At 38.7% G+C, this 13,052-nt stretch overlaps 1 protein-coding gene across 1 annotated transcript in view; it reads left to right on the forward strand.

Annotated features, from left to right (window-relative positions):
• Positions 1-302: 302 nt before the first annotated feature.
• Positions 303-13,052, forward strand: part of SLF1 (SMC5-SMC6 complex localization factor 1) — a gene marked incomplete at both ends in the record, with an annotated part of 38,266 nt that continues 25,516 nt past the window's right edge. The window contains 6 exons of the mRNA XM_079548228.1: positions 303-515; positions 635-748; positions 921-996; positions 3,245-3,488; positions 6,479-6,641; positions 12,626-12,757. Of these exons, the coding sequence (XP_079404354.1) occupies positions 303-515; positions 635-748; positions 921-996; positions 3,245-3,488; positions 6,479-6,641; positions 12,626-12,757 (942 nt within the window). The remainder of the gene's footprint in view (positions 516-634; positions 749-920; positions 997-3,244; positions 3,489-6,478; positions 6,642-12,625; positions 12,758-13,052) is intronic.

The following is a 13,052-nucleotide window of genomic DNA, read 5'->3' on the forward strand; positions in this document are numbered from 1 at the left end:
GCCCGAGGAGCTGGGAAGTGCGCAACGCCGTGGGCCTCGCCCACACCGCCGCCAGCAGAGGAGGCCTCGGAGCGCCTCCCGCTCGGCACCGCGGCTTGGCCGAAGTAGGGGAAGGCGGCCCCGCCGGGGTCACTTACCCACTGGCCGGGCTCCCCGCTCGACTCCGCAGCGGCAGCCCCAGCGACCGCGAAGCGTCAGTGACAACGGGCCGGAACGGCCGCACCGCCACATCCGGGGGCGGGGCAGGGGAAGGCGGGAAGGCGGGAAGGCGGAGGGGAGCGGTGTGCCTGGCGTCAGGCGGGATGGCGCCTGCCGGGCCCGCGGTCCGCGTGCGTCGGGGCGGGCGGCGAGCTGCTTCGCCTGTGAGGAGAAGGAGGAGGAGGAGGAGAGGAAGAAGAAGAAGGGAGCTCCTCCAGGATCGCTCCGTGGAGGGGCTTCGGTGCCCGGCCGTAAGCGTTCGGCCTGCGGCGGTCCCCAGCGGGTCCTCCGGCAGCGCGGCAGCTCCCGGCGTGTCGGTGGGTAACGCGGCTCCTCACGGTGTGTCTCCCGTGTCCTCGGAGCGCCGGTGAGGGCACGAATACGATCGTCGTAACGTGTGCTCTGTGTGCGACTCGGTCTGTTTGTTTCTTAACAGGCGGTGGATGGCGGCCGGAAACGGAGAATCCAGTTCACTGGATTTGGGAAGAAAGAGAAAAAAGCACTGCGTGAGATGTTACTCAGACTGGACTGTGTTTTTGTTGATAATAAGGTATTTTTTATCAAAGCGCGTGATGGTTAAGGCGGAAAGGGAAAGCAAGCTATAAAGTAAAACACGGTGTAGTAATGTGGAGTTATGTATTAATAACGACAAAAACAAAAAAAGGTAAATGTTTCCATTGATAAAGCTGTTGTTGTGATTGCCTTGTTTTGTTTTTAATTAGAAATACAGGAACTGCACACATCTTATAGCAAAAAAGCTTTGCAAGAGTGAAAAGTTCCTAGCTGCCTGTGCTGCAGGTAAGTAGGTTTGCTAGAATTTCAAGGAACCAATACTAGAACTGAACAGTTAAACTCGGTTTTCATTTCATGAACTGGGAGTCAAGTTAGTGGGGGCAGAGTCCCTGGAGCAGCCACATCCACATCCCTTCACCAGGTGCTAAATCATCAGCGTAAGCTGTGACCTAATGCTTTCCCTACAACAGCTCACTTGAAAGGAGTGTGCAGAAAGAGTTGTAACTGATGAGTAGATTTTTGATAGCAAACTCAATACAATGTTCATTGTTCAAAGATCACTGTCACAAAGTTTCTGCTTACTGTAGCCACTGAGAACTACAGGTTCTTGCTGCTGCCATTTTACTGACACAAGTCTCTTGCTCTTTTTTTGCTAGGTTCTGATGCTAAAATGCTATGGTCAAGCAACTGAAAGTGCATTTAAAATGATAATTAATTAAGATTTGTATTAAAATGTGTTCCCTGGAAGAATTTTATGATAAATTTAGAGAATTTTAAGGAGTTGAAAAATTTCATGGTCCTCATTTATTGACTGTTTAAGTGTGATCTTTACTTTTCCCATACTGTATTATAAGAAATTGATAAAGCAGTTATTGGGCAGGATTTACTTGAATTGAGGAGATTATAGACAGAAGTATCTAAATGTGGACTTAAGTATAAAGATACCTGAAAAATGAATGATTTTATGTTTACACTTGTATACTATATATGTATATACGTACACTTATATACTATATTTGTAAGCATTCTTACTCATCTACTGCTGCTCAAATTTAGGAATACCGATAGATTGTTACTTGTAGCAGTCCAAAATTCTGATCAAACTGGTATCAGAGAGTAGATGATAGACCAACATTTTCATGAGAGAAAGAATGTTAAAATATGGATAAATTTCTGGTCTAGCATTTCATTTTAACTCTTGAAACTACGCATTTTAGATATCAAATCCATCTATTTCTAGTTTTGGAGATTTAAACAAATGGACACCACTACCTACTTGCTAATGCAAAACTTTTATGTTACTCTCTTTACAAACTTTCTTATGTACCTTCTACTACATCTTAATCTGGAAGAGGCACCAGTTTTGCATAATCATTATTCTTGCCCTTGATAACAGAACGTGTTCATTCCTACTGTAATTTTTTCCCGTGATCACATTTAAACTTGTCTTAGTGAATGTAAATACTGACAAGGATGCCAGTTCTCATGAAGTCCCCAGCAGAACAAATTTCTGAGATAGAATTTTCAAAATGAAAGAGATTTTTAATATCCAGATTGTGCACAGCATACCTGTTGCAGTCAGAAGTGTGCTGGTACCTATGCTAGGTTATGTAGAAGTGTTAGGTTATATAGAAGTACCGTCTGTGCACTGAGACGTTCTGCCAGTCAAACCTGCTGTTCTGCAAAACCAATTAAGTTCACACAATTCAAGTCAATTTCTCTTTCAGTATCTTCTGTAGGTAGTATTTCAAAAAAAGGAGCAGGTTACTTAACCACAGCTCTTGACCTGAACCCATAAGAATAGAGACAGAGAGAAAAAGGGGAAGATCATTATGTGCAGCATCAGAAGCATACATGCAGAAGGTAAAACAAGAGAGGTGGAGGAGGTGGAGCCAAAGGAGGACAGGAAAAGGTTGAAAGAAAAAGACAAATGTGTAAAACCGTATCCTCCTAGTATTGGTATTCACTATACTTGTGGTGTTAGTAAAACAGCTTGCATGTTAAAAACATCATCTTTATTTCCTTATTTTCAATTGTCAGAGGCAAAATATTTCTTCAGTGTATTGAATTAATTCCTTAGCCAAAAAAAAAGGATCCGAAATGCACTTTGACAGCATTGTTACATATCAAAGAAGTGCACCAAATGCACCTCAGATCTGCCTAGGTAACTCTGTAAAAGTGTCAACTTCTGTTAAAAACAAAGGGTAGCTAAATTCCTTACAAGAACAAAATCTGGGAAGTTGAAATCTTCCATTTGCAGATAGACAAGTAGTTCATCTGGGAAGGGTAAAAAGGTACTTGATCATTAAAAGAAAACAAAATGATCGTTTTCAGTGGTATTGTGAGATTTCTGAATTTAAAGCGTAAAGATGAGAACTCTTGTAATAGAAAGAAGTTTTTCAAATGGTACTTGTAATTCCAGTTTTTATTTGCAGAAGAGAAGTTTAAGTTAATTTTATAGTAGATCTTCAGTTGATTGCCATTTGTCTGCGCTAAAAAATCTTTTGTGGTTGACAGTTCATTTGCTTTTTAGGAAAGTGGGTACTAACTAAGGAGTACATAATTAATAGTGCCGAAAGTGGCAGATGGCTTGATGAAACAACATACGAATGGGGATATAAAATTGAAAAAGACACCCATTATTCACCTCAAATGCAATCTGCACCTAAAAGATGGCGCAAAGAGCTGAAAAACTCTGGTGCTCCAGGGGCCTTCCACAGATGGAAAGTTATCCTCGCTGTTAAGGAAGATTATAAACAAGTGGCACCTATTAGAAGGTAGGAGGATTTGTTTTAAAGTTTAAAATGAACAATAGAATGTTTATCATATGGTTGAGCAGGTCTTCTTCCATTCCCAATGATCTGGTCCATAACAACCTCTGGCTCTTCGAACTCTCAAGTCATTTTCATCAATATACTTCCATACAATTTATGGAAAAAAAAAAAAAAATCCTTAAGTTCTTTGGTATCACTGCTTTTCTAGTTTTCTTTTAGTATAATGGTAAATATAATAAGCGTTATTGTGTTTTAGTAAAGTAAACTGCTTACAGAGACATTCCTCATAGGATGAGGTAAATAAGCTTTCACTTTATCAGAGTACTGCTTTATTTTGTTTGCATGTTGCATTCAAATGGTAGCCAGAACAGCTTATACTATCTCAATTGGTTGGAAGACCTGGGCTAGCTTTGAACTATGACATAAGATAACTGCTGTTATCTTGTTTTATGTGCTTTAAATGTATGCAAAGCCTATGTAGCTTTGAAGATCTAACTTTCATTGAAACGTTTCTGATATAGTGTAAATGCAGGTAGTTCAGAAGGGAATGGATAAAAAATATGAAGGAAATAGAAAATAAATGATGTGTGAGAAATTTGGGACTATCTTTTTTCCATGTTCTCTCTACATCAGCAAGACAGGTTGAAAAGAGGGTCTCTTTTTAATACTGCTTGCCAGACACCAACAACTGGGATCCATTTATTCTGTCAGAATACACAAAAAGGTAGACATTTTTTGCCTTTAGCACATATTACCTTGTAATGAAAGCCACCATAGCTTTGAGGAAAAACTGATATTTCTATAATAGGAGAGCTGCTTCCAAAAGTAATTTCTCCTATTTTATTATATTGGCCCACAACATCAGGCAGATATTGATGGTACAGCAGTAGAGGTTGAACCTGTTCACCACTATCCTCTTATATGTTGTTGCCATGTGACAAATGGCAGCAGGGGAGCAGTCTGACAAAATGGTATCTGACATAGAAGTACATAAGAAGCAAAGGCGAATTCTTCCATGACTGAAAAATGGCACCCGTTGACATTCATCAATGCTTGCTGAATGTTTAAGGAGACCAAACATTGAATTTGAGCACTGTGAGGAACTGGGTGCTGGAATTTCAGCAGTGGCAACATTGACATGAAACATGAAAGGCAAGCCACATTCTAGATGGCCATGCACAGCTGTCACACCGTGAAATGAAGAGCATCTCAATCATGCAGGCAAATTGTTAGATTACAATCAGGGAAGTGTGCAGAACTGAATATCAGCTTCAATGCATTGGAAGCTATGGTGGCAGCATTGAATCATCACAAAGTTTGTGCCACACACGTTCAAACAGGAAGAGAAAGAGCACGTATGCGAGTTTGTCAGGACTACTGAGCCAATACAGGACTGAAGGTGGCGGTTTCCCAGGTCACATCATTACCAGTGACAACAAGATGTAGTTACCACTATGAGCTGGAGTAAAAACTGCAGTCCATGGAGTGGCCAACATGTGAATTATCCGTCAAAGAAAACGTTCAAGATGCAGTCCTCAGCAAGCATATCTTTTGGGATAGAAGAGGGGTGATCCTTCTGGATTTCCTGGAACCTGGCAAACTATTAGCTCTGATTACTACATCATGATGCAGAGTAAGGTGTAGGCTCAAACTTTCAGAATTGGACCAAAGAAGAATACACTCTTTTTCTTGAAACACAATAATGCCAGGCCCTATACGAGTTTGAAGGCCATGGAATACACTGCCAGTCTAGATTGTCCTGCTGTACCTACTGTATAGTCCAGATTTGATGCCTTATGACTTCCATCTGTTCAGATCAATGAAAGATGGACTGTATAGGCAACATTTTCTTAGCAACAGTGCTGTCATAGCAGCTTTGAATCAGTGGATCGCCTCCAATGATACAGATTTTTATAAGTATGCCATACAGACTCTTGTTCATTGCTGGCGAAAATGCATAGCTAATACTAGTGACTGAAAAAGAGTGTTTTGTAGATGAGAATTTGCTTTATCAAATAGTACTATTGTGCTCTTTGTATCTCTGTTGTAGTTTCCAAGATGTCAACAGTTACAGGGCGGTTCAGCCCAGTTCCATGACTAATGGGATGAGGGACCCATATACCCACTGCCCAGGAAAGGGAAAAGAGGAGAGAGCAGTTAGATGGGGGATGGGTCTAAAAACAAAACAGCAACAATCTGAGGAGGAAAGTTAATTTGCTAAATATGATATTGGAATGCAAGATAACACAATATAATACAGTACAATTGAAGTTAATAAATACAATGAATGTCAAAGAAACCGAAGGCTCTACTGTAATGCTGAAGGTGAGCACACACACTGCTGGGATGAGCTGAAAAGGAAGAAGAGAGCCATGTGATCTGCAAAGATTTGATCTTTCCCTTTGAACAGAAATGCAAAGTACCTGAAATTATCGGCAGTCCATGGAACTGAAGCATTAACTCTTTAACTTGCAGTGCACTACATGATGTTATGATGTGGAATACCGATAAAAAATTATAAAACCATGACACATGGAAATAAATAGGAGGCATTGCTTTTGGAACAGCCTGTGAAGTTGGCAAACAGCATCCTGAAGATAGCATGTTATAATTCGGAAAGGCAGTGTTCCATTTTTGGTACTTAGCTGGTAGCACAACTCTTAATTGAAGGATCAAATATCATAATGCAATAACTACAAATGCTGTCATCTAAGAATTTGACTTTTTTAATACACAAGTGAAGCTTTCTGTCAGATATGTGGGATGCTTATACTGATTTTAATTAATAGTATTAAGTTGTGAAGAGAGGTGCCTTGTTAAGTATGTTCCTTCTGTTTCTCATGGCTTTTAATGCTATTAAGCAGTTTTTTAACCTGGTGAAAGTTGGGGAATGTCATATATCTACACTTTCATATTTGTAGTTTATGAAAATTAATGTGAAGCACTATGAATAAAATGCATTAAATAATGTCTTTTCAAATCTGTTTGTTTAGAGTTCTAGAAGCTGGAAAGGCAACCGTGTGTTCATCTCAGGATGTCGAGAGTGATATTACTCATGTATTCGTCCTTAATAAATTTTTTCCTGTGCAAAAAGAGAAATGCTTCTCTGAAGCTCAATGCTACCCTTTGCAATATGTAGGAGATTACCTTTTGGAGGTAAGTAAATTGAAAAACGTACCTAAAATCGCTTCCATCATTACATTTTATGTCAGGTTTACTGACTCTATGATGCAGCACTAATAATAATGGGGGGTATTATATATTTTGAAATTTGATAAAAGGTAATCAACTGTCAAGTACTAAGACAACGGGAGAGGTTTCATCAATATGTATAGGTACTAGAAGGGAGAAGTGCAAAAAGAGCAGAGCCAGAACAAGAGACAGTGGGCATAAACTGGCACAGTAAAGATTTCCTCTGACCATCAGCCAGCACTTCTACTGTGTGAGTGGTGCTGCATTGGCACAGGCTGCCTGGGAAGGTTGTAGAATCTCCTCCTTGGAGAGATTCTCTACATGGTCCTTGGCAACAAGTTTCAAGAGGGTTTGAACCAGGTGGATCTAGAGGTACCCTCAAGCTTGACCATTCTTTAATTCTGTAATGCAAAAACTGTCCTTTTCAAAGCAGTGTTTTGATTCAGACCAATAGAAATGGCACCAAAGAGGCATGCTTTATTTCCGATTCCTCTTTGTGTTCCTTCTTCACTCCCGTTGTGTGATATTACTGCTGGATAAGTGAGTTGGACTTCAGGATGAAGTTCAAATGTAGTTCACCATCAGATAAATGGTTCAAAAAGTTATTCAAAAAACACCAATAAAAATCCTACCTTTTGTTTATATTCTCCTCATTTTGGTAATGACTTTAAACATTTAGGCGTATATTTATGTCTGTTTGTCTATGCCATAGGATGATTAAGGTTGGGAAAGACCTCTTAAGGTGATCAGCTCTGTCTATCAACCGGTCACCAACATGCTCACTAAACTATGACTCTAAGTGCCACATCTACATGTTTTTTTCTGTGTAGGTGTAAGTATTTTTTCTGGGTTTGACATATGCTATTAAATAAGGATTTAGTGGCTTCATGCTTCAGTATAAATTATTTTGTTAACTAACTTCAGTTATTCTACTTTTCAGTTTATAACATTACAGTCTATGGTAAAATAGTAAGATTGATACTCTTAACTCAAAATAAATTTGCTTGCAGTCCCTAATGACTTGGGAAGAGTTGGTGCTTGCCATATAAATTTTCTAACAGAGCTGTTATGTTGGACAGAGGAGATTCACTCAAAACTACTTCTGCACTAGGAATCTTACAGAAGTTGCTCACCTACATTATCTTTTCAGTCAAAACAGAGTGTGTTTCTACAGGAATTATGATTCCTAAAATAGTTTTATGGTCTGCTATCTGAACAAACCTTTAATTCAGCCTTAATGCGGAAGGATCATTCCATGTATGAGGACAGTTACTATTAACTGTACTAGAACATGGAATACAGTCCCATCAACAGAGAAGCTAAGACATGAAGGCCTAGATAAAAATTGAGGTACCTTATTTGAAGGTAAAAGTACTGAAAGTCATCTTGCCAGAGAGTTTTTTGTCTAAATGACAAAGCGAGGTGAAATATCCAGTACAGCGTAAGATTATTCAGAATGTGAGATTTATCATTCAGTTTCTAATGCAATCAGAATAAGTTAAATTCACAGCAATGAAAAAGTAAAACAAGAAAAACAACCTAATTCTGTCTTTCATCATTCCGTCTGAACTATGAGAGGAAATGACACTGCTCACTGATTTTTCTTACATGCTCAGTACTCACTAAAACTCTTTCTTTTCTATTCCCCCTTTGAAACTGAGAGAAGCGTCTCATGATTCATAGTCCTTTGTTTACTGTGACCAATATTACCCTCTTTTACAGACTGTTTTGATGTGAAATTCTTTGTGGGCTGAGACCGTGACCTTGATACTCATTCTTTACTGTGTTCATTCTTTCCATTCTGGACCGCTGGTCTATTTTGTATTTTTTTTCCTTCTTAAATCCAGGCTTTATTCCTCAACTGAGGCATGCGCAATTCAGACTGATGAAAGTAGGAGTAGTGCCAACACTGTGTAATGTATAGTAATAATAAACTTTATAATGAATGAGTAAAAATCTACTCATTCATTATAATAGCTACACAAAGGCTAGATTTTAGATTTTAAAGATGCCTGGTCTGCAAAGGATCAATTTGCCATTGCTTGACATTCCTGAAGGACCGCTCAATTACTGGTTTTGAGCAATGTCCTGGCAGAAGTTGATGGATTCATTCTATTTGGAAAATGGATGTGAAAGAGGGCGTTTAAAATTGACCAAATGAAAAAGTAATTGATTCTTTAGCTTCTGTAGTTATGTATAGCACATGTCCTTCCCCAGAGCTCTTTCTGTAGAAAGAGTAAAATAAAGAGAGGTTTAGCTCCCTAAATTCTACAAACTGTGTAAGCTGTATAAACTGTAGTGTTCAGTTTGGTGAAATCCTTACGTATGTTGGGTATTAGATTTCTAGTATGTGTATCTGGCCTTTGACACATTTCAATTTGGAAAAATCAACAGTATTTAATGCTTGAAAATCAGGAAATTCTCAAATCAAGCTGAAAGTTACATAGTGGGAGTATATCTTGTATATCACCAACTTTGGCACAAAATAATTGGCTTGTGAAGTAGTTTTGGGCTTACACAATAGATAGATTTTCCAGTATATCTTAAGTACAGAAAAAAAGCACTGAGGTTTTGAGGAAAACACTGTCTTGAAAGGAACTTAGGAAAAAGCCAAATATCAGCAAAGGTGTGTACAAGCAAAACAGATAACCAATCTTTCTTTTTCACAGAAGTGCACTGAATGTTCTATGAAATTCTGTACACTCACAGTTCACAGTTCCCACTTCCATTTTTTCAGGCCCTTCATTTAGGTCACATTTATAATGCCATTAGAGGTGTCATGTATTTGCGTCTCTCAGGAGATAGTTTACCAACAGGAGAGTCACATGCACTATGCGGAATTTCTTAACATTTTGTCTTAGAAATACTCAAAGGACTGAAAAAAAAAATCCTACAGTTTTATAGTTCTTCAGTGGCGGATGATTAGAAGGAACTGCTAAAGAGGAAAATGTTGCCCTTGCAAATAGGTAGATGCTAAACCTGTGTTTTGTGGTTGGGCAGCATCTACTTCCGAAAATGCTTTACATTCTTCAGATCAAAGCATATATTTTGCTCTTCCCTTTTCAATGATGAATAAAGCTGTTACGAAAGGGCAAAAAAGGGGTAAAAGAATCCTGGTGTTTACATACTGACTAAAACACACATCCACATGGGAGCTCAGTCTAGTGTCATACTCTCTTACTGAAACTTGTTTGGAGAAATTACTCAGTATGACAGCTCTCAGCTAAATAGATAGCTCTCTGCTAAAATAGACATTTGATGTAGGAAGTGTGTGTCCAGTACTTATGCGTGTCTCACCTACTGATCACAGTGAGAATAATTTCTTTCTTGCTGTGAACCCTGAATTCATCTGACGTGCAATAATAGTATTCCATCTTAACACATCTATTAATTTACAGATTTCTTTTTTTCCTAGATCTCAATAAACTTGATTTAGAGAACACCAGTTTCTATTTAAATGCATCTTGAGAATTCAGAAAACTGCCATGACATTTTGTCTCTTAAAAAGACAAGGGGTAAACATAGGTACAACACTTGTTCAGATGTCTTAGGCTCTAACAAAAAGAGTTATGAGCATCTCTTTTTTTTTCATTTCTAGAAATACTTGGCACATATTTTATTAGGACTTAACGTAAAATGTTCCAGCTTTGTAAATCTGTAGTCCTGCTCTTTCACTGCTAATTCTATGAGAAATGAATACTCTCCTCATAAACATACAAACGTATGTCCTATGGTTTAGCACTGAAATCAGATGTTAAATTGAGCGAAGCAACATGATATTCTTTTTTTTTTTTTTCGAGTGGAACTGTATATAGTCATAGGCATTCAGATGGTTTCTGATTTTTTTTTAAACAATGCTTTGTTTTGTCTCTGTGTTTCAGTATCTGTTCTAAAATATCTACCGTGTAACTCTGGTGTTAAAATAACCTGTGTGAGTGTCTTCAATCTGTTAAGGTGTTGCTTCTACTGGTTCAAGATATTAAAGCATATGCATTATTTTAGTGCACTATCCTTATGTTTAAATACAGACTTTAAAATGCTTTGTTGGCTGTGCTATAGAATTTATAACGCTTTGTCAAGATGGAACTATAAATTATCTAAATACAAGTATTTTTAGAAATGTGTTGAAAACAACATGCATAAGGTATCACAGGAAGTAAAGACTAGTTAATTTGTCAGAGTAGTTCACTTACCCTTGGCTCATCAAACTCTTTAAACCAGTTTTCCAGTACTTCACACACCAGTTACTGTCACAAACACACTTGACTTAAAGAAGACTAATTTGATTTCTTGCCAATTACTAGGGCTGCTCTGAAAGTAATGCCTCCTATTTTATTAAGTTGACCCACAACATCAGAGATAGATTTGGTGGTATGGCAGTAAAGGTAGAACTTTCCCACTTTCTTTGTTGCTGTGTGACAGATGGGAACAGAGGGGCAGTCTGACAGAATAGCATCTGATATGGAAATGTAAAGGAAGCAAAGGGGTGACATTGAATTTTTCCATGAGTAAAAAAGTGGCACCCGCTTACACTGATGCTTGAGGAACATTAATGGACTTCAAACAGTGAGTGTGAGCAGAGTGAGGTGTGAACACAGTGGTGTGTCTCAGCAGTGGTGGCAGTGGGTCACCTCCACTGGTGGAGATTGTTATGAGCAGGCAGGCTCTTGTTCATCACTGGTGAAAATGTATAGCTAATGGTGGTGTCTGTTGAAAAACAGTGTTTTGTAGTTGAGAATTTTATCAAATAGTCTTCTTGTGCTCTTTGCATCTGTTGTAGTTTCCATGGAAGTTAAGAGGAAGCATTACTTTTGGAGCAACCTACACAATAGAGTAAAATAATGAGCCAACACCTTCACCCCATTCATCCCTTCTCACATAGAGCTTCATTCTTGAATCTTCTGCCTCTTCTCTAGAGGTGTGGGTGGGTAGGGAGCATGGATTGTGTTTAGACTGTAATGTTTTGTTTCTCTTGTTCTTTCTCTTCACACCCCTGAGGACCCTCCCATGGGATGCAGTCCTTCACAAGCTGCTCCAGCATGGGTCCCCCATAGGCTGCAGTTCCTGATAGGAGGTTTCATGGGCTTTTCCATGGGCTGCACTTAGAGATTTGAATTCTGTGATTCTATCTGCACTACACAGTGCCCATAGGCTGTGGGTGGACAGCCTGCTTCACCATAGGCTTTTCTTGGGCTGTAGGGAGCTTCTGCTTCATGCCTGGAGCACCTCCTGCCCTCTTTGTGCACTTTCCTTCGTCCTTGTAGGATTTCTTCTGTCTTGTTTCTCACCCCATTTCTCTCAGCTGACATTTCACATTAGTTTTCCACTTTCTTAAATATGTTATCTCTGAGGACTCAACTCTAGCAGCAGCAGGTCCCTATAGGAGCAGCTGGAGTTGGCTCTGATCTAACAAGGGGCAGCTCCTTTTCTGTCTGCTCTCACAGTGGCCACATCTGCAGACGTCCTTGCTATCAAAATCTAACCATGTAAATTCTAAGCAGCCTAAAATGAAGAAGCTGTTTTATTCTTAGACTGTTAACATAAATGACCCTACAACTTCTAAAATTCGAATTACTAGCTTTGTATGTACATCCTTAAAACTAACAACTAATAGAAAATATGAGGTTTTATTTTTTGAGAAGTCCTGAAAGGGAATTATTATGGAAATAGCTCTTGTTTCAATAGCACAGATGGGGCCAGAGTTAAAGTCAATTAGGCAGATAACTTCCATTGGTAGTTCTCATGCTGTAACTGCCTATGACATCAGTGATGTGTTTCCACAGCTGTTTGTGTGTCACATAGTATTAACCTTCAAATTTGAATAAGCATGCATGTAAACAATGATTTTACAATAGAATGTAAGAAAATATTTCACTACATAAAAGCTAATTAAAAGCATCAGTTTTGAAATTAAAAAGTGATGTTTTGTTTTGTTTTGCTTTGCATAGAAGGATATACAAAATACTGAAGTTGCCCAAATTAAGGGTTTTCTGCCAGCACAAGAAACTGACAGAAACAAGTCTAATATGCAGCTTATTAAAATGAAAAATGCTGTGATAAAGCATATGTATTTTGTTGAGGTAAGTTTGACATTTAGCTTATACTTTCTTACCATAAATTGTGAAATATATATGATGAAATTTATCCTTCAGTATAGATGCTGAGCTAATTAACTAGGTATTTGACCATCTTTTGTAGTAATAATGCCTTTTAAGAACTATTTATTTACTACATCTACAATTAACCAAAATAAAATTTAATAGTGGTAATTGGGAGGTGTAGATGTGTGGAAGATGTGGTAGACTTCGAAATCTCGGTAATTCCCCAGTCTTCTTGCTGGCAGGGCAGTGAAAGAAGCCAAATAGACCTGGACAC

This window comes from Tetrao urogallus (genome assembly GCF_951394365.1).
Source record: "Tetrao urogallus genome assembly, chromosome: Z".
NCBI lineage: Eukaryota > Metazoa > Chordata > Aves > Galliformes > Phasianidae > Tetrao > Tetrao urogallus.